At 52.4% G+C, this 22485-nt stretch overlaps 1 protein-coding gene across 2 annotated transcripts in view; it reads right to left on the bottom strand.

Annotated features, from left to right (window-relative positions):
• Positions 1-9: 9 nt before the first annotated feature.
• SCHIP1 (schwannomin interacting protein 1) overlaps positions 10-22485 on the bottom strand; it is a 65405-nt gene continuing 42929 nt past the window's right edge. For both annotated transcript variants that reach the window (XM_085068936.1, XM_085068937.1), the window contains 6 exons: positions 5129-5247; positions 3395-3512; positions 2658-2855; positions 1918-2041; positions 1579-1672; positions 10-639 (listed from right to left, as the gene is read on the bottom strand). In XM_085068936.1, the coding sequence (XP_084925062.1) occupies positions 588-639; positions 1579-1672; positions 1918-2041; positions 2658-2855; positions 3395-3512; positions 5129-5247 (705 nt within the window). In that variant the 3' untranslated portion in view covers positions 10-587. The remainder of the gene's footprint in view (positions 640-1578; positions 1673-1917; positions 2042-2657; positions 2856-3394; positions 3513-5128; positions 5248-22485) is intronic.

Genomic DNA, 22485 nt, shown 5'->3' with positions numbered 1-22485 from the left:
ACCTCATCATAGGAAACAATGGTGGTAACTTTTATTTTACAGCTTTTTACAGAAAACTCCCCACTCTCTGCACCCCACCGAGGGTTAATAGCACAGCTAGAAATGAATGGCAGCTCCTCAGCATTCCCAAAATGCCGAGGAGAATGCAGGGATTACGGAAAGCTAGACGTCACTACGAGGCAGGCATGGGTTTTTTGTTGACTTGAATAGCACCGTCAAGAACAGGTTTCTTTATTTGAAAACTACAGTGAGGAATAAAAAAGTAGTCAATGGTAAAATATCGTCCAACCCAAAAAATCTCTAAACGACCGAAAAATAAAGTTAAGCTACCCTCTCTTCTCGCCCATGATTTATAATGTTATAAGTACTGTACAATTCTCTTTGTTTCTGTAATAATATTATTATTAATTATTTCATTATTATTATTAAAATGCCTGATATTTAGTGGCACGAGTAAAAAAATTAAAATAAATTAAGAAGCGGAGGCCAATCACCGGACAGGAAGCTTCGGACATGGTCAATGAGTAACACTGGGATTCTGGGATTCCCTGGACACGGACAGAGGCAGGATGAGGGCACTCCGGGATTCACTTGGCTGGCATCTTCTCTGCCATGTGCTTCTGCTGGCTCTCGGCGTGCCTGGGGGCAGGGAAGGGCTGTTATTGCCTGCCATGAGGAAAAGGTGGGAAACCCAACCCATCTGCCCGCCAAGGAGCTGGGAATTGGGTTTTCCCGAGGAAAACATGCAGTGAGGGATGTGTGATCCTTCCTGGGGAGGGGTGAAGGGTTTCTCCAAACCTGGAGTGCTTTGGGGCAGCTGGGATTTTTTCCCTCCCTTCCCGCAGGGATGGCCAACACCTTTATCCCAAATAATGGGGGATGGGGACAGCCAGTGCCCCCAGCATTCCCAAAAAATGCCGTTTGTGGAACTGCCATATGAATAAGCAAAGAACTTCCCAAAGCTCAGGAGGAGAAGCCTGCATCTGTGGTGGCACTGACCCAGCTCCAGCTCCCATCCCTAACTTCCTCCTCACCACTTGATCTTCATTTTTTCCCCCAAGTTTTAATGCTGGAATCACAGTCCTGCTGTGCTGGCACCACCCAGAGCCTCTTCTTTTGCAGCTCCTTTCATCCCAAACCTTTCAACACTTCCTGTTCCTGAGTTACATCTCCCATTATCCCAAAGGAAAATGCCTCCTGAGCCTGGCTGCCAGGGATGGAGTCCCTAAGGGAACCTGGCCACATCCTGCAGGGCTCTTTGTTTTAGCAGCTATTCAAGGTTAACATTTTATTCAATGTCAATATTTAAGTGGTTCTAAAGTTCTCCCACTGCTCCAGCCCTCTTGATGGCAAAGAAAGATCCCTGTCCAGCCTGGCCTTGGACATTCCAGGGATCCAGGGGCAGCCACAGCTTCTCTGGGAATTCCATCCCAGCTCTTCCCCACCTCCCAGGGAGAAATTCCTTCCCAATCTCCTGGATGGCAAAAGCTTTAATCCCCAAATTCTGATTCCCCCAGGCTGCTGCTGCCCAGCTGGGAGCTGTGAGGGCAGAGGAATTGCCAGAGGAGGCTCCCTGACCTGGTGAGGTCCTCGATGTCCACCAGCATGGCATCCTGCTCCGTGTGCAGCTCGTCCCGGATCAGCAGTAGCTGCACCAGCTCCTCGTTCAAGCCTGGTCCAGGGAGAAATGGGATGAGTTTGGGATGGCCTGGGCACCCCCAGGGGGGGATTTGCCCCACCAGGTGCCACATCCCCACAGCTTTTAAATCCCTGCAGGGATGGAGACCCCACCAGCACCCTGGGCAGCTGTGCCAGGGCTGGAAAACCCTTTCCATGGAGAATATTTCTATTTATCCCAGAGAACTGTGCTTAATTAAATGAGACAGACCCCAAGATAATGACCCAATTAGCACTTACTTTCTATCTGTGAGTGGAGGTCATTGACTATCACCTGTAGCTGCCCAATGGTCATGTCCCTCAGGTCAGTGGGCTTCAGACTCCTCTTCATCAGGCATTCACTTATATGAGGCAGATGTGGCAGCTGGAAGGAAAGAGTCAATGTTTTACTGTTTCCTTCCAATATTTTACTGTTTCCTACCAATTTTTTACTGTTTCCTACCAATTTTTTACTGTTTCCTTCCAATTATTTGTATTTCTGAGCAGTTTGTTCCCTCAGTTTTCATCCTCCCCTTCACAAACAGGCAGTGACAACTCCTCCAAATGGAGTTCAGCCATCAACACAAGGCTTGGCCCAAGGCTTCCAACCACACAGGATCAGGAATTTGGGATGGAAATTCCAATTTTTGATGGAATTGGGGGTGAGGCTGGTGGTCACAGCCCTGGACCAAGGCAGAAGTGCTTCGGGTTGGGATGGGATAGGATTGGGATGGGATAATTGGGATTGGGATGGGATGGGATAATTGGGATTGGGATGGGATTCAGGCTCCAGCTCCAAGGATGAGCAGCCTCAAGGCAGCCCCAACCTCCAGCACCTCATTCCCTGCACCCACCCTGCTCCCATCCCGCCCCTGCAGCTCCCAGAGCCCATCCCTTCTCCACCCCTCCTCTCCATGTCTGCCATCCCTGGGATCCAGAGCCCCCAAAGGTGTCACTGTCCCAGGGCTGGAGTCACCCAGAGTCCCCCTGGCCTCACTCACAAGATCTGCTACCGGCGACTTCTTCCTGTTCTGCTTCTCCACCTCCACCTGCATCTTGGCCATGGGCTTTGCCATAGCCAGGGCCATCTTGGCCTCAGCCTGGAGCTTCTTCTGCCTGGTGAGGAAATCCATGTCATCCAGGGACTCTGACTCCTCCTCTGTCGTGTCTCTGTCGGAGTAGGATGAGCTCTGCTTGCTCTGGGGAAGCAAAGAAAGCTCAGCAAAGTCTGACCTCTTTTTGTGCTCTTTGCTACAGAAACTGCAAAGGGCACAGATATGTTTTTTATCTTAATCCACAAGATTATCTGTAAAAATCAGAGTGATTCCCAGCTAGGGCTCCTTGGCTTGACAGGGACAGAGGAGCTCAGCAGATCAGGCAGTGTGGAAAAGCCACAGGGGTTAAGCTGGAGGGAAACATCTGTGGCTGGGATATCCACACAGGAAAAGAGAGGAAAGCTGCTGGGAGCTGATAGCATTTCCTACCCATTCCCTGGGAATTCTCAGAGCCAAAAAGAAAGGCAGGAAGGGAGGAAGGAAGGAAGAAGGAACCTTCATGTGAAGGTCCACAGCAGCCAGGAGTGATTTCTTATCTGCCCCTCAGCATCCTGAATTTTCCTGAGGGCTGGAAATGCTGCTCTGGGCTTTAGAGCTGTTATTTCAGCAGGATCAGCTCCTGCTCAGCTTCCTGATGGATTCCTGTGGCTTCCATGGCCCAAAGGCTGAGCTCCCACACCTACCATGGGTGACAGGGGGGTGTCCAGGCTGGTCTCTGTCTTGCTGTCATCGCCATCGCTGTCCTTGTCACTGCCACTGTCGTTGACAAAGCAGATCTGCAGGTTCATCCCACTCTGCAGCCTGGGGGGGACAGGGACAGGTGACACTGCCATCCCCGCAGCTGGGACTGCCACCAGCCCTCCCAGTCCAGCAGGTGACACCAGCTCAGTGTGCCCAGGGTCACTGAACCATAGAGCTTCTACCACCACCTACTGAGAAACTGCAGAATTGCCCACAGAGATCCTTCATCATTTCATAATTAACATTCTTTTTGAACATCGTTATTATTTTTGGCTATTCAGCTCTCATTACAAGCAATAGAATATAGAAAATACATATAAAAAATACTGAACATATTACTCTAGAAAATATATAGATTATGTGTGAATAAAGAATAAAAAATTAAAGACAATTGTGTAAAGATCTAGATAGCATATATTAGTTATTATTACCATAAAATAAATAGGATTAATCACTGTTTATGGTGCAGGAGGTGAGGCTGTGGCTGTCCCTGGATCCCTGAACTGTTCCAGGTTAGGCTGGACAGGGTTTGGAGCAACCTGGGGCAGTGGAAGGTGTGGATGGGGAACTGGATGGGCTTGAAGGTCCTTCCAACCCAAGCATTCCATGATCCCACTCTGCCATTCCATACAGAAACATGGCAACAACAGCCTGCAAAGGTTCCTGCAGGTCCTGAACAGGGAATACTTTCCCAGATTATAAATATTAACAAACACCAAAGCCTTCAGGCACAGCTGGCAGTTTCTGGGGGCACAGCTGCCAGGCCCTGATGAGCTGCATTAATTAGAGCTGTGCTCTAATTACCAGCCAGCAGCTCCTGGTTCAGCTGTAACTACACACAGCAAAGCTGTTTTCCCTTTCAAATGATCTGCAGCTCCATTTAATTCCACAACTGTGCCTCTCCCCTGGAACAGCACTATTCCTCCTGGAATTCTGCCTCCCCAAGGCTCCTTTCTTCCACTCCATGGCAACAGGTAGAGCTTCATTCCCAGCATGGGAGCTGTTTGATGCTTCCCCAGTGCCGTGGATCACACCCAGCTGAACATAAACAGCACTTTCTGGAGTGTTTTGGGTGCAAAAATCTCAAAAATCCGAGGGAGGAATCCATGTGCAGCTCCAGGGATGGAGCAGAGCTGCAGGATGTGGAGGGGAGGCAGGAAAGCAGGTTAAGGCTTGTGTTGTCCATTCTCTGGTACCTCCTGAGCATGGATCTCAGAATTCCAGAATCATTTAGGTTGGAATTCTCAAATGGTTTGGGTTGGAAAGACCTTAAATCCCATCCAGTGCCACCCCTGCCATGGCAGGACACCTTCCACTGTCCCAGGCTGCTCCAAGCTCTGTCCTGGCCTTGGACATTCCAGGGATCCAGGGGCAGCCACAGCTTCTCTGGGAATTCTGCTCCAAATGCTAAATGAAAACCTGAAGGAAACCTAACTCAGAAAACTTCACCTCATTTCCTTTATCCCCCGAGCACCCAAATATCTTTACACCCAGTTTTCTACAAGTACTTTCCCCCATTATTCACAAACATTCCCATAACACACAAGCATCCTGCTCAGACATTACTCTAAACACAGAAAATTCCCAAATATGCTGGAAAGCAAAGAGTGAGGGCAGGTTTTGGGATGGAGATGTCCCACTGGAGCAATGTCCCACCCTTCTGGGCTGTGGCTTACCGGGAGGACAGGCTGGGCTTGCCGCTCTTGCTGCAGCTGGTGTAGAGCCCAGGGCCATCGTCGAAGAAACTGCCCAGAGCCAACTTCTGCCGGATGGACTCGCGCTCATTCTTCTGGGCCTGCGGGGAACGGACACGGGGAGGGTGAAGGGCTGGCCAAGGGAAGGGGATTGTCCCTCCAGTGCCACCACTGAGCTCTGCATGGCCAGCAGCTCCCAGAAATTCCATGCTTGGGTGGATCTCAGCCCATTCCAGTGGGAATCTGCATTTGCATCTCCCAAAAATCCCACACCTGGGTAGGTCTCAGCACATCCCAGTGGGAATCTCCATTTGCATCTCCCAGAAATCCCACACTTGGATGGACCTCAGAGCCCATCCCAGTGGGAATCTCCATTTGCTTCTCCCAAAAATCCCACACTTGGGTGGATGTGTGGGTTTTTGCATCTCCCAGAAATTCCACTTGGGTGGATCTCAGCGCATCCCAGTGGGAATCTCCATTTGCATCTCCCAAAAATTCCACACTTGGGTGGATTCAGCACATCCCAGTGGGAATCTCCATTTGCATCTCCCAGAAATCCCACACTTGGATGGATCTCAGCACATCCCAGTGGGAATCCCCACTTGCATCTCTCTCCACATGGAAACCCAGAATGGTTTGGGTTGGAAAGGACCTTGAAGATCATTTGGCTCCAACCCAAACCTACTGAGGTTGATAAGATCCTTATAATCCTTATTCACACCCCAATATCTGAAGCTCCACCAAGGTCACACTCATTCCTTCAGCACCTCCCACTGCCCTGAGCAGCTCCCAACCCCACACCATCCTTCTCCTCCAACGTGCTCAGGGATGGATTTCTAACCACTGCCATCAAATTATCCCTAGTTTTAATAATTGATTTATATATATTAAAAAATATATTTACATATAATTTTTTTTAAAATAACAATCACTAAAGTGATCTGAAGTCAATCCCTGATCAATAACTGTGTAATCGATGTGCAATAAAAGCAAACCTCAGATCTCAATTCAAAACCTCCCCCAGTGTCTGTCTGTCTGTCTGTCTGTCACTCATGGATCATGTGCCACCATGGATGACAAATTCAGGAAGTTATTGGTAGAAGGGATGTTTTGAAAGCCTTAAATATTAATTGTAAAATAACGATTAATTCTTAATCTAAAAAAAACCACAACAAAAGGAAACAGAGCAGGCAAGGCTGGGCTGCTTCCATGGGCTTAATTCATGGAATTGTGCTTCCCATATCCCACCTGAGGACAAATAAAGCACTTTTTTTGTAGAAGTGTAACAAAATTCAAATTATTAATCTAAAATAACTAATGATTTAATTCCACTGCTCATTATATACATTAATACTCTTTTATATTGTTAATCCCTCACCAAAATACTTCTTTTGTAACCTAACTCCTTTTATTTCCAACAGTTCAAAAAATAAAAATAAACCCCACGGTACCAAGTGGTACCAAGTTTCTGGGTTGAGCTCCAGGTTTCCTAAATTCCACCCAGACCATTGTGGTTTTAGGTTTCAATAATCAATACCTCAATCCCACAGAGACAGATTCAGGATTAAAAACATCCAGCCCTGCTGGGGAGAGCAGCACAGGCTAAAAAATAAGGAAAAATGAGTGAAAATAATATTTGTAATGGGCTGGCAGCAGAGAGAGGGAGGTTGCCCATCTCAAGATGCCCTCAGCTGTGCCACCCCATCAATACTCCATCAGCTCCTGGAGATTTCCCCTCTCCCAGCTCAGATGATCCTCTCCCACACCTTCCCAGCTAAATTTGCTGTTCCTCACGCTCTGATCCACACCCCCAGCACATCCCCACCTCCTCCTGCCCAGCCTCCACTCCAGCTGGGACCTCTCCCTGCCCAGAGCATCCCCACTGCTCCGTGGGCACCAAACCTGCTCTTTTCCCATAAAACCAGGCAGGATTGCACATCTTTCCTCCTTCCCCGCAGGTCTGGTTTAATTTCACCATTTCCCACCAGCGCCGGCTGCTCCCAGGCTGACATCTGTACATTTAATCAATGTGCAATTTGTTTGCTCCAGCAGGTCATTACTGAGCATTCCAAATAACTCTGCTGCCAGGCCTGAGCTGGGAATATCCCATTTTGCAAGGCAGGCCCAGGCTAACGACCATAAAGAAATCAGGAGTCCTATTTGTTATTGTAAGAGGGGAGCAGTTCCTGAGGAATGAAATACACCTCAGGGAACTGGACTTCAGGCTTTGGATAAATCACCTGCCAGCTGCACTCAGCATCCTGAGCTGGGTATGGAAAAATGGAAATGGAGAAGGGAAACAGCAAGGGGGGTTGATTATCGAATATTCTTCCTTGGTATAGAACAATGATGGGTCAAATCCTCAAAATGCAAAGGTAATTCCAAGGCAAACATAACCCCGTGGTACTTCAGTGTGTATTTTGGCACTGACTCAAAAAATAAAAGCATTTCTGCTCTCTGCAGAGCTGAGGACAATTCAGTTCTCACAATGAATTTTTTTTTTAAAAAGCTGCTTTTGATTTTCAAGGGAAAACAGAACAATCCAGGGTGGATGTTTTGCTCCTTCCCCTTGACCTTCCTGCCTGGAAGGGCAGCAGCCACCTGGGATGGAGCCAGGAAGAGCTCACAGTGCCAGGCTGGGCTGTGGCTGCTCCGTGGAAAAGGCCAACACATCACAGAATCCTGCACTGGTTGGGGTTGGAAAGGATCTTAAAGCTTCTTTAATTCCCTGCCATGGCAGAGACACCTTTCCCTATCCCAGGTTGCTTCAAGCCTCATCCAGCCTGGCCTTGGACATTCCAGGGATGCAGCATCCTCAGGGAAAACCATCCTAGCTCCTTCCCACCCTCCCAGAGAACAATTCCTTCCCAATATCCCATCCATCCATCCATCCATCCATCCATCCATCCATCCCTGCCCTCTGGCAGTGGGAAGCCATTCCCTGTGTTCTGTCCCTCCAGCCCTTGTCCCCAGTCCCTCTGCAGCTCTCCTGGATCCCTTCAGGCCCTGGCAGGAGCTCTGAGCTCTCCCTGGAGTTTTCCCTTCTCCAGATGAACATTCCCAGCTCTCCCAGCCTGGCTCCAGAGCAGAGGGGCTCCAGCCCTGGAGCAGCTCCGTGTTCCCAGCTGGCCTCTCTCCAGCAGCTCCAGGTCCTCCTGCTGGAGCTCCAGCCTGGCAGAGCTCTGCAGGACGGGGAGAATCTCCTGCCACCCATCGTGCTGCACCAAACACTGCAGGGACACTGGGAGCACTGGGACACCCAGCAGGGGCACTGGGACATCCAGCAGGGACACTGGGAGCACTGGGACACCCAGCAGGGACACTGGGACATCCAGCAAGGGCACTGGGACACCCAGCCAGGGCACTGGGACACCCAGCCAGGGCACTGGGAGTACTGGTACACGCAGCAAAGGCACTGGGACACCCAGCAGGGGCACTGGGAGCACTGGGACATCCAGCAGGGGCACTGGGACACCCAGCAGGGGCACTGGGAGCACTGGGACACCCAGCAGGGACACTGGGACACCCAGCAGGGGCATTGGGAGCACTGGGACACCCAGCAGGGACACTGGGACACCCAGTAGGGGCACTGGGACACCAGGCCAGGCCAGCAGGGCTGTTTCTCCAGGCTCTGTCATTCCCAGCCCACAGCTATATTTAAATCCCAGAGGCACAGGCAGCCTCTCATTTATCTCTGCCCAGCACAAGGGCTGCTCTGGGGTTCTCACACAAATCAGAACCACACAAAATGTGCTTTTAGCTCCAGTTTTTTCCACGGGGTAAATGCAACCCCCAGTCAAACTTTTCAAGCCACGTCACAAAACGCCTTAAAACCCCGGGGGTTTCCAGGTAGAACGGCTTTGGAAACCTCTCCCGATATTCTGTTTATCATCAAGAGATAGGGAAACAAGCCGGGAGGGATTGCTGCCCTGTGCCAGCACTTTAAACAGCGCGGAGTTTCCCTGCTCCAGCACCCCACTCGCAGCGCCCTGGGCGGGATTGGGCAGCGTTCCCGGCTGGAGGCACACAAAGGCTCCTTTCTGTCCCTTTTTGTGTCCCTTACCTTTTTATAGCTGCCCTCCCCGGGCGGCTGGGCTGCTTTCCTGATGACGTCACCCATTCCATCATCCCCCTCCCGGCTCATATCCCTCTCTCCCGGCTCCCGGCGCGGCCGCTCGATCGCTCCCGATCCCAATCCCGCCGGGACATCTCAGTCCCTCCGTCCTGCCCAGCCCGCACCGTGCGATGGACGGACGGACGGACGGACGGACGGATGGATGGAGGATTCTCTCCGCAGCCCAACCCCGCGGCAATTCCCTCCGGGCTGCTTTTCCAGCACCTCTCGGCTCCCCAGCGCTCCCGGAGCACCTTGCTTTTCCCAAATAAAGGCAGGAAGCCCCGGCAGAGAGGGCTCGGCGGGGCTGGGAAGCTGAGTCCTTCTGCAGCCACTGCCAGCGGCGGATAAAAATAACCGCCAGCCGCACCGGCTGCACAAGGGCAGGAAAAATCCCGGTGTCTGGTGTCAGAATCCCTGCCGGGGCCGCCGGCAAGGGGCTTTCTCCCCGGGCTTTTCCCCCGGGATGTTCTCACAGTGAATTCCCAGCCCTCCTGGGGGTCCTGATCCCTCCCAGCGATGGGAGCCGTAGGAGGGAATTTTCGCTCGGCACAAAACCCACCAGCGAGGGCCCCGCGGAGCTGTTTCCCGGATAAAACAGCTTTTCCTGGGGCAAAAAATCCTAAATGTATCGGAATTAAACAACACAGGCACCCAGCCTTACCCTGCTCCCATCCTGCGGGGTGCAGAGCCTGGGGATCCCCAAAAACTCCAGCCCTGGGTCCTGGGGGATTCTGGAGACTCAAAGCTCCCAAACCTGGAGCATTCCTGCTGGAGATCCAGGCTTCCCTGCACCCCAGTGACCCCCAGCCACACAAATCCTGCTCCATCCTCGCTGAGATCTCATTCCAGCGGGACAGGTTTGCCTGGATCAGCAGCAGGGACAGGCAGAGCACACGCTCAGGGCAGGCATGCCTATAAGGAGCCCTTAGAAAAATGGAATTATGCCACAATTCTCCCCAAAACCTGGCACGGCAGCAGGAAAAATCCTGATTTTTGGTGCAGCACAACTCTAGGGAAATAATTTTGATTGCCCTACAACGTTTAATGAGATACCCAAGCCATGCTGACATCATTGCACCCCAAATGCAAATTCCACTGAAATTCCCAGCTCTAACAACACCCAGATGACGCATCACAGCTCGAATCTACTCCGAATTTTCAGGGCAAAACCAGCAATAATAAATGTTTAATTTCATTCCTGTGCCTGGATGGTGCTTTGTAACTGTAATTCCCAAATGAAACAAAGTGGTTCTCTGGATATTTCCTCCTTTTCAGTTCCCCTCCGCCGCTGACTCATTGTGTCCTTTCCTGCTGTCGCTGAACCCGCTTCCCCTGCCGGCTGGGGCCGGATCCCGACACGATAAATCCCAAATAAATAAATCATGGCACAGCCCCAGCGGCAGGATGTGCTGACAGGAGCGCCGGGCTGGGCTGAGCCTGGCGTCTGTCACAGAGTCCCCTCCGGATTGGGGACAATCCCACATCCATCGGGATGTTCCCGTGTCCCTGCTGGCTGGTCCTGCTGTGCCCCACTGCCCACCCCAAAGCCACCCCCGAGGGCAGGAAGTGACACAACCCTAAAAATAGAAACAGGAAAAAAAAATCTATTCCGCTCTTTCCACCCACGTTTTTTAGGATGTTTTATCCCCCATTCCAGCTCTCTGCCCTGCTCTGCTGGGATGCTCCAGCAGCATTCCCCAGGCTGATCCCACAGAGCTGATCCCAGTCTGCAGGGAAAATCCTGCACCCAGCAGCCTCCCCATTCCAGGCCACGGCAGAACCCCCAAACCTGGCTGAGCAGCACTGCTGGGAACTCCTGGAACCACATTTGGGGGCACATTTGGGGTCCTCCTCAGTGCCAGGAGCTGCTCCCTTGGGATGGGCTGGAAAAGGCTGATTTAAATCAAAGGGGAAATGGATTTTGGGATTCTCTCAGCTCAAGGAGCAAACCTTTTGGTGTTCATCTCCTTCCCTAGGACTGTCTGACCTGCAGCCACCATCATCCCTCTGCCTGGAACATCCCAAAAAAGGGCTCCGTGGTGGCATCAGGACCCAAGGCCTCCTGGAATTGTGATCCCACAGAATCTGTGCTCTCCATGGTGATGCCAGAGGGGGAAGAGTCTGAATTTTCTTTTCCCAGCAATATCTGGAGCAGGTCAGCTTGGGCAGCCCTGGAATGGGAGCACATGGAATACCAGGAATGCCAGGATGAGCATGGAATCATCTCTAAGCGAGGCCAGGAAATAGGGCACAGTGAGTTTGGGGTGCCTGGAACATGCCTTGATGGCTCCAGGGCAAGAAATCAGCAGAATTCTCCTCTCTGGAGCACAAAAACCAGTCAGGAAATAAAATAAAAGTCAGTAAAATCCCCCTGGAGGCTGGGAGGAATGCCCCCTTCCTGCTGGGATCAGCTCCCAAACACCTTGGGACACCAAGGTGGGAGAGAAAGCCCTGAATTCCCAGCAGAGTTCAAGGAAAGCTCTCCGTGGCTACCAGAATTGTGTTTATGGCCACGGAGCACTCAGGGCAGGGGATGGAGGTGGATTATGGGATCATGGAATTTCTAGTTGGCAGATCTATCAGGGAAAGGTTCTTTCTGAGAGCACAGGACAAGGGGAATGGTTTGGAGCTGAGGGAGAGGAGGGTGAGGTGGGATTTTGGGAAGGAATCCTTCCCTGGGAAGGTGGGGAGGCCCTGGGATGGGTTCTCCTGTGGATGTCCCTGGATCCCTGGGAGTGTCCAAGGCCAGGCTGGAGTGGCTTGGAGCAGCCTGGGACAGTGGGAGGTGTCCCTGCCATGGGGATGGGCTTTGAGGTCCCTTTCAATCCCAACTATTCTGGAATTCCATTATTCCATTCCACAAAACATTTGTTTCATTGCAAATATCGAAACAAACCTCTCCCACCTTCCCAGCAGAGCACAAGGCACTTGCAAGTCCATAACCTTAGGGATGAGCAGCCCAAGGTCTCCCTCTGCTGATGCTTCCCTCAGCTTTAGCACAGTCCAAGTGCTTTCCCACCACTTGGCAGAGCCTTTTTTTGGGATCTGTGTCTGAACAAGGCCCTGAGCTCTGTGACAAAGGCTCTGTGTCATTGTCATGGCTGGGATGAGGGGCAGGAGCTCCTCAGCTGTACCAGCCTGCAGTGTCTCTCCACGGGCAGGGCGCCAGGCCAGCAGCCACTCCAGCTCTTCCACACTGGATTTCCACGGAATTTGAGATTTTCCTCAAGGTGTTGCCATCAGAATTTGCCCTCACTCTCAAGACAAATATGATGGCAGCTGATTTCTGCAGCCTCCAAACCCCTCCTGAGATCAAACCGGAGAAACCTCGAGGATCCAATTCTCCTTCTTTCCGTGAGCACTTTGTATTTTAAGCTTGTGAGTTTTATGGATTAATTCCATGGTTCTGTGGTGTCCTGGGAGGGCTGGGAGTCACCCAGCCTGTCCTGGTCCATGCCCTGATCCTGAGGGGCACCAGCACCTCCTGAACCCACAGCAACATCCCCAGGGTTGTCCTGCAATCCCTGGCACAGGCTTTTCCACCAGATCCCTCTCAACACCAGACAAACAGAGCCAATCCTGACTCCTGGACACTTCCCACACTCCAGGAAAACCCACAGCTCCAAGCAGGATCCACCACACTCCCTGTGCCACCGCAGAGATGATTGCTAAGCCAATAAAACCTCTTTTCTCCTCGGATCTCTTTTTCTTTTTAATTTTCCTCGCACGTGTGGAGCCTGAACCATCTCCAGAGCGACCCTGCTGCCAGCAGATAGCTCAGCCCTGCCTGATGCCAAAACATGGAGCCAAATCCTGTTCCCAGGGGCAACTGGGAGCCTCCTGCCTCGGGCACAGCACTGGGAGCCCCTGAAAATCCTCTGTGTTTCATCAGAAATTTAAAAATCTGCAATTTAGACACATCAGCAATGGCAAAAACACAGATAAAGGTGGGAAGAGGCTGAGGAGCCCAGCTGTGCTCCATGGATCTGTCAGGCCCTGCTGAAAATTCAGATTTACAAAGCAAACTGAAGGCCTGGCTGAGGCTTCTGAATTCTCTGCATTTCATCAGAAATTTTAAAATCCACAATTTAGACACACCAGCAATGACAAAGACACAGATAAAGGCAGGAAGAGGTTGAGGAGCCCAGCTGTGCTCCATGGATCTGCTGAAATTACGGTTTTACAAAGCAAACTGAAGGCCTGGCTGAGGCTGTGGCTAGGAAAGCCCAGCTGAGCTCCACGGCAGAATCCGACCTTTATTTCCAGGCTAAAGCCTGGATTTGCTCGCTGGGTTTTTATTCCACGTGGGCTCAGGAGCTCACCAAACATCACCCAGTGGGCACCAGCCAAGGTTTTCCTGGTCAGACTGGAAGAGGAATTACAGAGCCCTAAATAAAGTGTTCGACCAAGGGAAATAAATGGGAATAAATAAAAGAAACATAATGTGGCATGGAAAGCAGTGTGATTCCAGGATGGAATTCCATGGAAAACATGGCAGATGCTGAGACCTTCAGACCACAGGATCCAACCTAAATTCCAGCAATTCACCTGGCTCAGCCCCATCCCAAACCCCATCCCAAACCCCATCCCAAACCCATCCCAAACCCATCCCAAACGCCATCCCAAACCCCATCCCAAGCCCCATCCTAAACTCATCCCAAACCCATCCCAAGCCCCATCCCAAACCCCGGCACAGCCCAGGGCCACCTGCATTTCCCAGCCCAGCCCTGACAGCTCATCTGTGGTGGCAGTCAGGGATTTGGAGGCCAGGAATGGAACACGGCAGGAATATTCCCAATATTCCCCTTTTCCTCAGCACCTGCCCCACTCCCAGCTCCCTCCCTGCCATGGATTTGGTGGTCCAGCTGTGACCTGGCCACGCCAGAGTTTTCCTGCTGGAATTCTTCAAAACAAACCGGTTTTGAAGTTTTCCCCAGGCGCTGGCTTATTCCTCTCTTTGATTTATTTTCAGTTTCCTTAACAGCTCCAAAAAAGGGGTGTGAGGAGGGAGCAGAGCAGATTAAACACTGCCACCCCCTTCCCCGGGCAGCCACCAAAATCCCATCACTGCTGCTTTCCAGGCTGATCCCAAACCCCGGGATTGCCATCCACAAAAGGATTAAAACCCGGCCTTTGGGTTAATGGGCTAGGGAGGGGGCTGGGGCTGCTCTTAATCTCTGCAGCGCCCTAGGAAGGTTTGGAAACAGATTTCAATTGAAAAGATGTTTCTCCGGGTTTTTTTTTCCTTAGGATTTGCGTGGTTCCCGGCTGGTGTTCCTCTAGTATCTCTGGGTTTGGAGGGGAGGAACCAATCCCCAACCAGCCGAGGATGGGAGCAGGGAGAGGCGACAGCGCTGTCGCAGTGACACCCCGGGATTTTGGCCAGGCCTGTGCCGCAGCTCGGCATCATCATCACCATCATCACCATCATCATCACCAGCCCACCCCCCGGAGCAGCTTCCAGCCGGGAAACAATGCCCAACCTTTAACCCCTGCGTTCCTGAGTATGCTGGGAAAACATCCGCTGCTCCCAAACAATGGCACCATTTATCCCGGCTGTCCAGAGCAACAGGCTCCGAGCTGCAGGCAAATCAAAAGGCTGGGGGGAAAAAAACCCCAGGATGGCTTTTTGCAAAGAGGTTAAAAATGGAAATTCAATTCCAGAATCGCTAGACTGAAAACATTCCGTGAAAAAGCGTTTCAGCTCTTCTCTGTGTTTCATATCTCTTCCCTGCGTGATGTATTTTGCATCTGAGCTATTTTGTTGGGAAACACGGACTGAAGTTGGAAATAACGGCGGGAGTGGAGGGAAAACAAGGATGGGGCGCTGGCCTGGGCAAGGCCCTGCCTGCCGAGGGTCCAGCTCTGGGAATGTTTGGGAATGAGGCTTTTCCCAAACACCCTCCCTGCACGTAGGCAGAGGCATTTCTCAGCATCGCCGCGGCAGAGGGACAGATGTCGATGCATTTAATAATCCGCGGGTGCCATCGAGCCCCTCGGTGTGCCACCGAGCCCCTAAAAGTGCCATCGAGCACCTAAAAGCGCCATCGACCCTTTAAATGTGCCATCGAGCCCCAACCGAGCCGCTCCCCGAGCAGGTGCACCCAGAGCACCCACCCTCCCTTCGGAGGGAAATGAAACCACACACCCAGCCCAGCCCAACTCTTCTCCCCCCAAATAATCCCGATGTGCCCCAAACACGGACACCCCGCGGGGATGGGGCGGCGGCGATGCTGCTCAGCGACACCCCCACGGCCGGTTCCCGCAGCCTGCAGCCCGTGAATCACCATCCTGCGGGGCTCTGGCACTCGGGAAATGCTTGGAGGGCAGGCAATGCTCGGAACCAGCCAGCCCTGTGCTGCGGCAGCTCCGCGGCTCTCTGCTTCCCGGGGAGCGCTTTCATCCCGGCGGGATGCAGGCACAGGGATGCGGGCAGCGAGGCCCGGCGGGCAGCGGGATTTGGGCAGCGCATCCCGGCCCCGCTGAGCCTCCGAGCAGCGCACGGCGAGCACAAAAGCTCCGCGGCGGCGGCTGCTCTGCCTGCCGAGCCCCGGAGACGCTCGGGGTGAACCCCGGGGTGCTAGGAGCAAATCCCGGGGTACTCGGGGCGAACACCGGGATGCTCAGGGCAAATCCCGGGATGCTCGGGGTAAATCCTGGGATGCTCGGGGCAAATCCCGGGATGCTCGGGGTAAATCCCGGGATGCTCGGGGCAAATCCTGGGGTGCTCAGGGCAAATCCCAGGATGCTCGGTGCGAACCCCAGGATGCTCGGTGAGATCCCGAAGCGGCGGCCCGGTGCTGCCGCAGCCCCGGGGGTGGCTCGGCACGGGGCTGGCTCGGGGCTGAGGGTGGCTCGGCGCTCTCGGAGCTGCCCGGGGCCGGTGGGCAGGCCGCGCTCGCCCCTTACCTGGTAGGGGCAGTTTTCCTGGTGAACCATCTCGGTGCATCATCCGCCGCTGCCGCCCCGCCGGCAGCTCCCGCAGCCGCCGCGGCCCCGGCGGGGGAGGAGGAGGAGGAGGAGGAGGCAGCCCGGGAAGATGGATGCGGCCGCGCTGCTCCGCCTGCGCAGCGGCAGCCCCGGGGAGCGCGGGGGGGTCTGGCCGGTGCCTCCTCCTCCTCCTCCCGCACCGCGGAGCTCCGGGCGGGGCTGCTGCGGCCGTGCTGCTCCGGGAGCGGGGGGAAAACCCTCAAATCCCCCGGACACGGCGGCACGGCCGGCAGGATCCCCCGGCAGCGGCGATGCTGCGGGTCTGAACCCCCTGATCCCCGGCGGGGATGCAGCGGGCTCCGGGGATCCTAAACCGAGCGGCTCCGGGGAACCCCAAACCCCAAAGAACAGCCCCACACACCTCCCCGTGCCTGCTGCTCGGCAATCCCGCGCGGGAATTGCTGCCAGAGGCTCTGCCCTACATTCCCGGTTATTTTTACCTCCTGCAGCCGGCGGGGAGGGAGAGCAGCTCTGCCCCACCGCACAGCCGGGTTTGGGACGGGAAAATGCACGGGACGAGGGGAAGCGGCAGCAAGGGGCGCCGGGGGAGGCTCAGGGGGGATATCGGGGAGAATTGCTGCACTGAAGGGCTGGTTAAGCATTGGAAAGGCTGCCCAGGCAGTGGTGGAGTCACAGCCCTGGAAGGGCTCAGAAAACAAGTGCATGTGGCCTTGGGAATGTGGCTCAGTGGGCATTGGGCTTGGACTTGGTGATTTTGGGGTTTTTTTTCAACCACAACACGAACCCAAAAAATCTCACTGACAAGAGTCAGGCCCTGGCCGCAGCCAGAGGCTGAGGACACACAAAATCTCATTTTCAAGCCCTGTTTTGCCTGGGCACAGCTCATCCAAGAGGCACCAAAACACCCCGAGAGTGACACTGGGGACACAGGCTGGGCTCACACCGTGCCCTGGGTAGGGAACAGCCCTTGGCTCTCCCCTGGCAGAAATTCCTCATCTCCCCTCCTTTCCTTCGACAAACAAGGCTTTATCCTGCTCCTGGGCCCAGCTGCTCAGGGATTCACATGACTCTGAAATCCAGGAACACTTGCTCAGGGCAGCTCGGATTTGATTCCCCGCACCAGATGTGCCTCTGGAAAAAAAAAAAAAGGCCTTTGTGGGATCAGTGCTCTGCCCCAGCTTTCCCAGCTTCCCACCAGCACAGGCAGGCTGGAGCAGCTGGGGGAGGAAGGATGGAGAATCCCTGGAGTCCCTGTGCAGCTGGGGCACGGATGGAGAGAAGCCCCAGACCCTCCTCCCCAGTGCTCGCTCGCCTACAGCAGCTGAGCTTTAAAAAAAAAAAAAAATTCATTTAAAAAGAAAAAAATTAATATATTCTGCATAAATTTTTAAGAGAGGATGAAGTCATCCTGAGTTTTTCCTGGATCTGCGGAGAATCCCATTCAAGCAGACATCAAAACAAAAACTCATCAAAATAAAACATCCTCGCTCTGCAATTTCCTGCCTAACCTTGGCTTTGTTTGGAGAAGGATCCGCGGCAAGCTAAAAGCAGCTCTGTGCATGACATAAATTCCATTTATTCTGCACATCCCCAAATTCCACCCTCTTCCCATGGCTCTATTCCAGTGGTGACACCAAGTTGGGTGCCAACCTCCCCTTTCCCAGAGCTGGGGTGGCACAGGGGGATCTCCCAGCAATTCACAGCTTTTCCCTTTGGAAAAAACAATTCCAGAGGAGCCACCTGTTCCCAGCCAGGCTCTTCTTCCCCCAGGCCACGGAGCTGGAAAAGGCCAGGAATTATTCCCAAACTCTGGATTTGCTCCTCTGCATTCCCCAGCAGGAATGAGGTGGGCAGGCAGGGAATGATTACAGCACAGAGGGGTTAAATGGAGGGAAAGGCTCCTGGCACTTTTCCAGGTGGGTCAGTGGGAAACGATGCTCCTGGATGGAGGATGAGCCCAGTTTGCTGCTCTCCATGGAGCCACTATCCAGTGGGAAGCTCCTGGGAGCTTCACCAGCTCCTCAACTGAGAAAAGAAACCCAGGGGGTACCTGGATTTGCATTTCTGCCCTGCCTGGATTGCATTTCTTAACCCCCTAATTTAAGGTGTTTTACTCTGATTTGAGATGATCTGAACAAGTTTTCCCAAAGCTTTCCCCAAAAGCAGCTCTGGACTAGGCTTGGAAATCCCTGGAGAATATCTCCAGGGGGTCTGACACGATACTGGAGTGCAAGCCTTCCCTTTGAACCCTCCAGGGCTCATCCCGAGGGATTGGGATTGGGAAGGTGCTGGCAGGACAGGGCCTGGAGGGGAGGTTGGCACCAGGAATGAGCCAGGGCTGATTCCTGACTCCTGGATGTCCACAGGACCTCGGGACACAAGGAACTCGATCCCAAGGCACATGGAGAAAGGAGACTCAGCTTCACCAGACACCCAAACCCTTCCAGTGAAACAACAAAACAATTTCCTGAATTATTCCTGTACACAAAAAAACATGTAATCCCCAATTCTGGGGGGAAGACAGATAGATAGATAGATAGATAGATAGATAGATAGATAGATAGATAGATAATAGACAGACACGATTTCTGCTTCTGTGCATGTATTTTTAGGATTTTTTTCCCCCTTCTTAAGCTCACAGAAGCCTTGTGGGACATCCCAAGTCCCTCTCCAGTATCCTGAGGAGGGAAAGGCAGGCAGGGAATTCCCTGATCCCAACTCTCAGCTTTGCCTGGCTGCCCCAGCTCTGCCCCAGCTCTGCCCCAGCTCCGAGGAAATCATTAACAGGGCGGAGGGAGGAACCCGGCGAGGCTATCGGCTCTCCATCCCCACCGCGGGGAGAACACTCGTTCAAAGGAGCCCAGCCGGGCAGGAAAGCCGATCCCTCCCATCGCCAGCGCCCGCAGCCGTGGGAGGAGAGGAGGGAAGGGAAGGACTCCGGACTATTACTCACAGCAAAGCCACATCCAGCCCCTTTCCCCACGCGCTTGGCGTTTCCCACACGTTTATTTTTCCATACACCCTCGAGCTCGGGGTCGGATCGCCCCCAGCTGCAGAGAGCTGCACCCACAGCCCTTTGGAAGGGGAAGGGAAAGAGCAGGAGCAGCGTTTGCTCAACCAGGCAGCTTAGCCATGGAATTGCTGCTGCTTCCCTGCCCACAGCATTCCCAGAGCAGCCTTATCAGGTGGGAAGGTTTATTTTCCAGGCTGGCTTTGGCCAACCCACTTGGCTGATACAAAAGCCAGGCTCGATTAATTTTTTTTTTCAAATCCTAAAATAAATACGCAGCTGGAGCGTGGAACAGGTGAAAATGAGGGAGGAGCTGAGCACCTGGGAATGCATTTTGTCTCAGTTCTCAGAGAATTGTAGGACCATGGAATGGGTTGGGTTGGAAGGGAATTTAAAGCCCATCCTGTGCAATTGCAGGGACACCTTCCACTGTCCCAGGCTGCTCCAAGCCCTGCCCAACCTGGCCTTGGGCACTGCCAGGGATGAGATATCCTCAGGGAAAACCATCCCAGCTCCTCCCCACCCTCCCAGGAAACAATTCCTTCCCAATATTCCATCCCTCCCTGGCAGTGGGAAGCCATTCCCTGTGTCCTGTCCCTCCATCCCTTGTCCCCAGTCCCTCTGCAGCTCTCCTGGATCTCTTCAGGCCCTGGCAGGAGCTCTGAGCTCTCCCTGGAGTTTTCCCTTCTCCAGGTGAACATTCCCAGCTCTCCAGCCCTGGAGCAGCTCCATGGAATCCTGTGGGATGCTGATCCTCAGGGAAAACACCCATCTGTGGCTAGCACAGGTTTTTCCCATGAGAAGTTTTCTTGTGTTTTGTAAATAAAGATAAAGTTTGAATGTTTTTGGAACAGTGTCCCAGAACTTGGGCAGTGCAGGCCTGGCCAATCAGGCCTGGGGGAAGGCTTCTGACTGACCAATCTGGGTGACTTTTGAGAACTCTATAAATGTGATGAAATCAAAACAATAAAGGTCATTCCTTCTTGCCACTGAGAACCGATGCATTCATTACTCTGCTAGCTGCTCAACAGCGACACCCATCAGAGGGAGAGACAGGGAAAAAGCCCCAGTCCAACCCTCAGGATGTTCCTGCTGCACTCCCAATGGCTTCCCAAGCACAGCAAGCTCGTAGGGAAACAGGAATTATATCCAGCATCCCGGGATTTCAGCTTTATTTGCTGCTGATTTCCTGGGACTGAGGGATTTAGCTCCTCTTTAAGCCCAGCTAAAGCTTTCCCTGGGTTTAAATCCAGCAAGAAAAATAAAGAAAAAAGAGATTATTTTTAATCAGTTAATACTCGACATCTGCTTGGAGAGGGGAGCATTTGTTTGGATTACATCCATGGATAATGCTCTAGACTATTCCTTTTTCATTTAGGGAAGATGATGCCGAGAGGTTTTCCATCATTTTGGATGTGCTGCTCTGCTCCAGGAGGGGATAAACCTCCAAGGGGTTAAGGAGCCAATGTCCTTCCCTTTCCCATGCCCTTTTTACTTCCCTGGAAGTTTCTGGAATCCTTTCCAAGCAGCACCTTCCCAAACCCCCCCTGAAGCACCATTTGGGAGAAAAACCACACAACCAAACCAGGATTTTCCCTCCCCTAAAAACCTGGAACAGAAGGATTCATCCATTTCCCACCCTGATCCCTCCCATGTCGAACAGGGAATTGCAGGAACTCTAAGCCACCCAAGTATTTATAACTCTCCAGTGATATAAAATCCACCAAACATATGGAAAACAAGCAGATTTTTTTTCTCCATGGAAATCATCCAGGAAGGCTCAACGGTACCACACAGGCTTCATTTTCAGTTGGGCAATTTCTAAAGCTGCAGCAGGAGGGCTTAGAAGGGAATTTGGAGGAGCTCTGGTGGTGAGGGCTGAGCCCACCAAGGACTCACTGCTGGGAATGGAGAAGGGAAAATCCAGGGAAACCTCAGAGCTCTTCCAGGGCCTACAGGAGAGCTGGAGAGGGACTGGGGACAAGGATGGAGGGACAGGACACAGGGAATGGCTTCAAAATGCCAGATGGATGGGATATTGAGAATTAGGAATTGTTCCCTGGGAGGCTCTGAGGTGAGGCCAGGAAAGCCCCAGCTGCCTCCTTGCAATTTCATTTATTTATGTTGTTCAGAATCAACAGCTCTTTTGGAAATGCAGCATTCCCAGCGTGCAGAATCCATGGAGAACACAAGATTTTAGCAGGAAAAATCAGGTTTTGTCTGAGTGTCCATAAATCCAAATATTCCAACCTCCCCACCTCACCCTGCAGCTCAATTTGGGAGAGGATTTGTAGCAAATCCCATCAGCCACAAACAATTTTCCCCAGTCTTGGCTGCACACACAGAGCAGGGCAGAGCTGACTTTCCAGGAAAAGAGGGATTGGGCTGGGTGGGATCTGCCCGAGCTGAACCCAAATAACAAATTTAGAAGTTTTTATCAGCCCTGCCCCAATCCACGGGCAGCACACCCAGCCTCGTCCCACAGCCTCATTCCCTATCCCTCCTCTCCCATTCTTTTGGTTCATTTCCCAATATCAATTTGTTAGATTTGAAAAATGTAAAGTTGTCCCTCAGCCCCACCAAAAAAAAAAAAAAAAACCAACAAGGAGAGGAATTACTGGGTTTTTCCAAGAGGGGAAAAACCCCAAAAAGGGATTTTCCCAGAGAGAATGGAGGGCAGGTTGGGACAGCAGGATTTGGAAACCTCTGTGGATTGGGAGCACAAAGAGGAATTCCACATCCCCTGCTCAACACTTCATATCCCCCTGCTCTGGGAATATTTCTGGATGGAATATTAAGCCTTTTGAATTGTGGCAAAATCCCTGGAAATGCAGGTTGGCCATGCAGGCAGAGGGAAATCCAACCTGATTTAAATCCAGGGGATTAATTAATTAATTATGGTGTGACCAAAGGGCTGCACCTGCATTCAGCCAACCACAAAAATCAAGTTATTAATTATAAATGAAGCCCTGAGCCAGAGGGCCAAATCTGGGAATGGGAATAGGATGGGATTATCCCACTGCCATCACCTCCAGCCCATCCATTCCCTTTCCTGGCTGGGAACAGCTGAGAGGCCTCATTTCTTTATGGCTTTATTTTGCAATTTTAATTGGGAAAAGGGTGGGGAAAAGGCCAGAACAGGGACTTGCAGGCTGAAAAAATAAACACAGCATGCTCCAAACTCAGTGGGGAATAAAAAGACATCTTTTTAAACACCAAAAATAGGAATATCCTGAGCCAAGCAGGTGACAGCAGTGGCCT

Source organism: Lichenostomus cassidix, chromosome 9 (assembly GCF_008360975.1).
Source record: "Lichenostomus cassidix isolate B80296 chromosome 9, HeHo_3.0, whole genome shotgun sequence".
Classification (NCBI taxonomy): Eukaryota; Metazoa; Chordata; class Aves; order Passeriformes; family Meliphagidae; genus Lichenostomus; species Lichenostomus cassidix.
The sequence above is the reverse complement of the archived record's forward strand: the minus strand, read 5'-3'. Positions and strand labels throughout refer to the sequence as shown.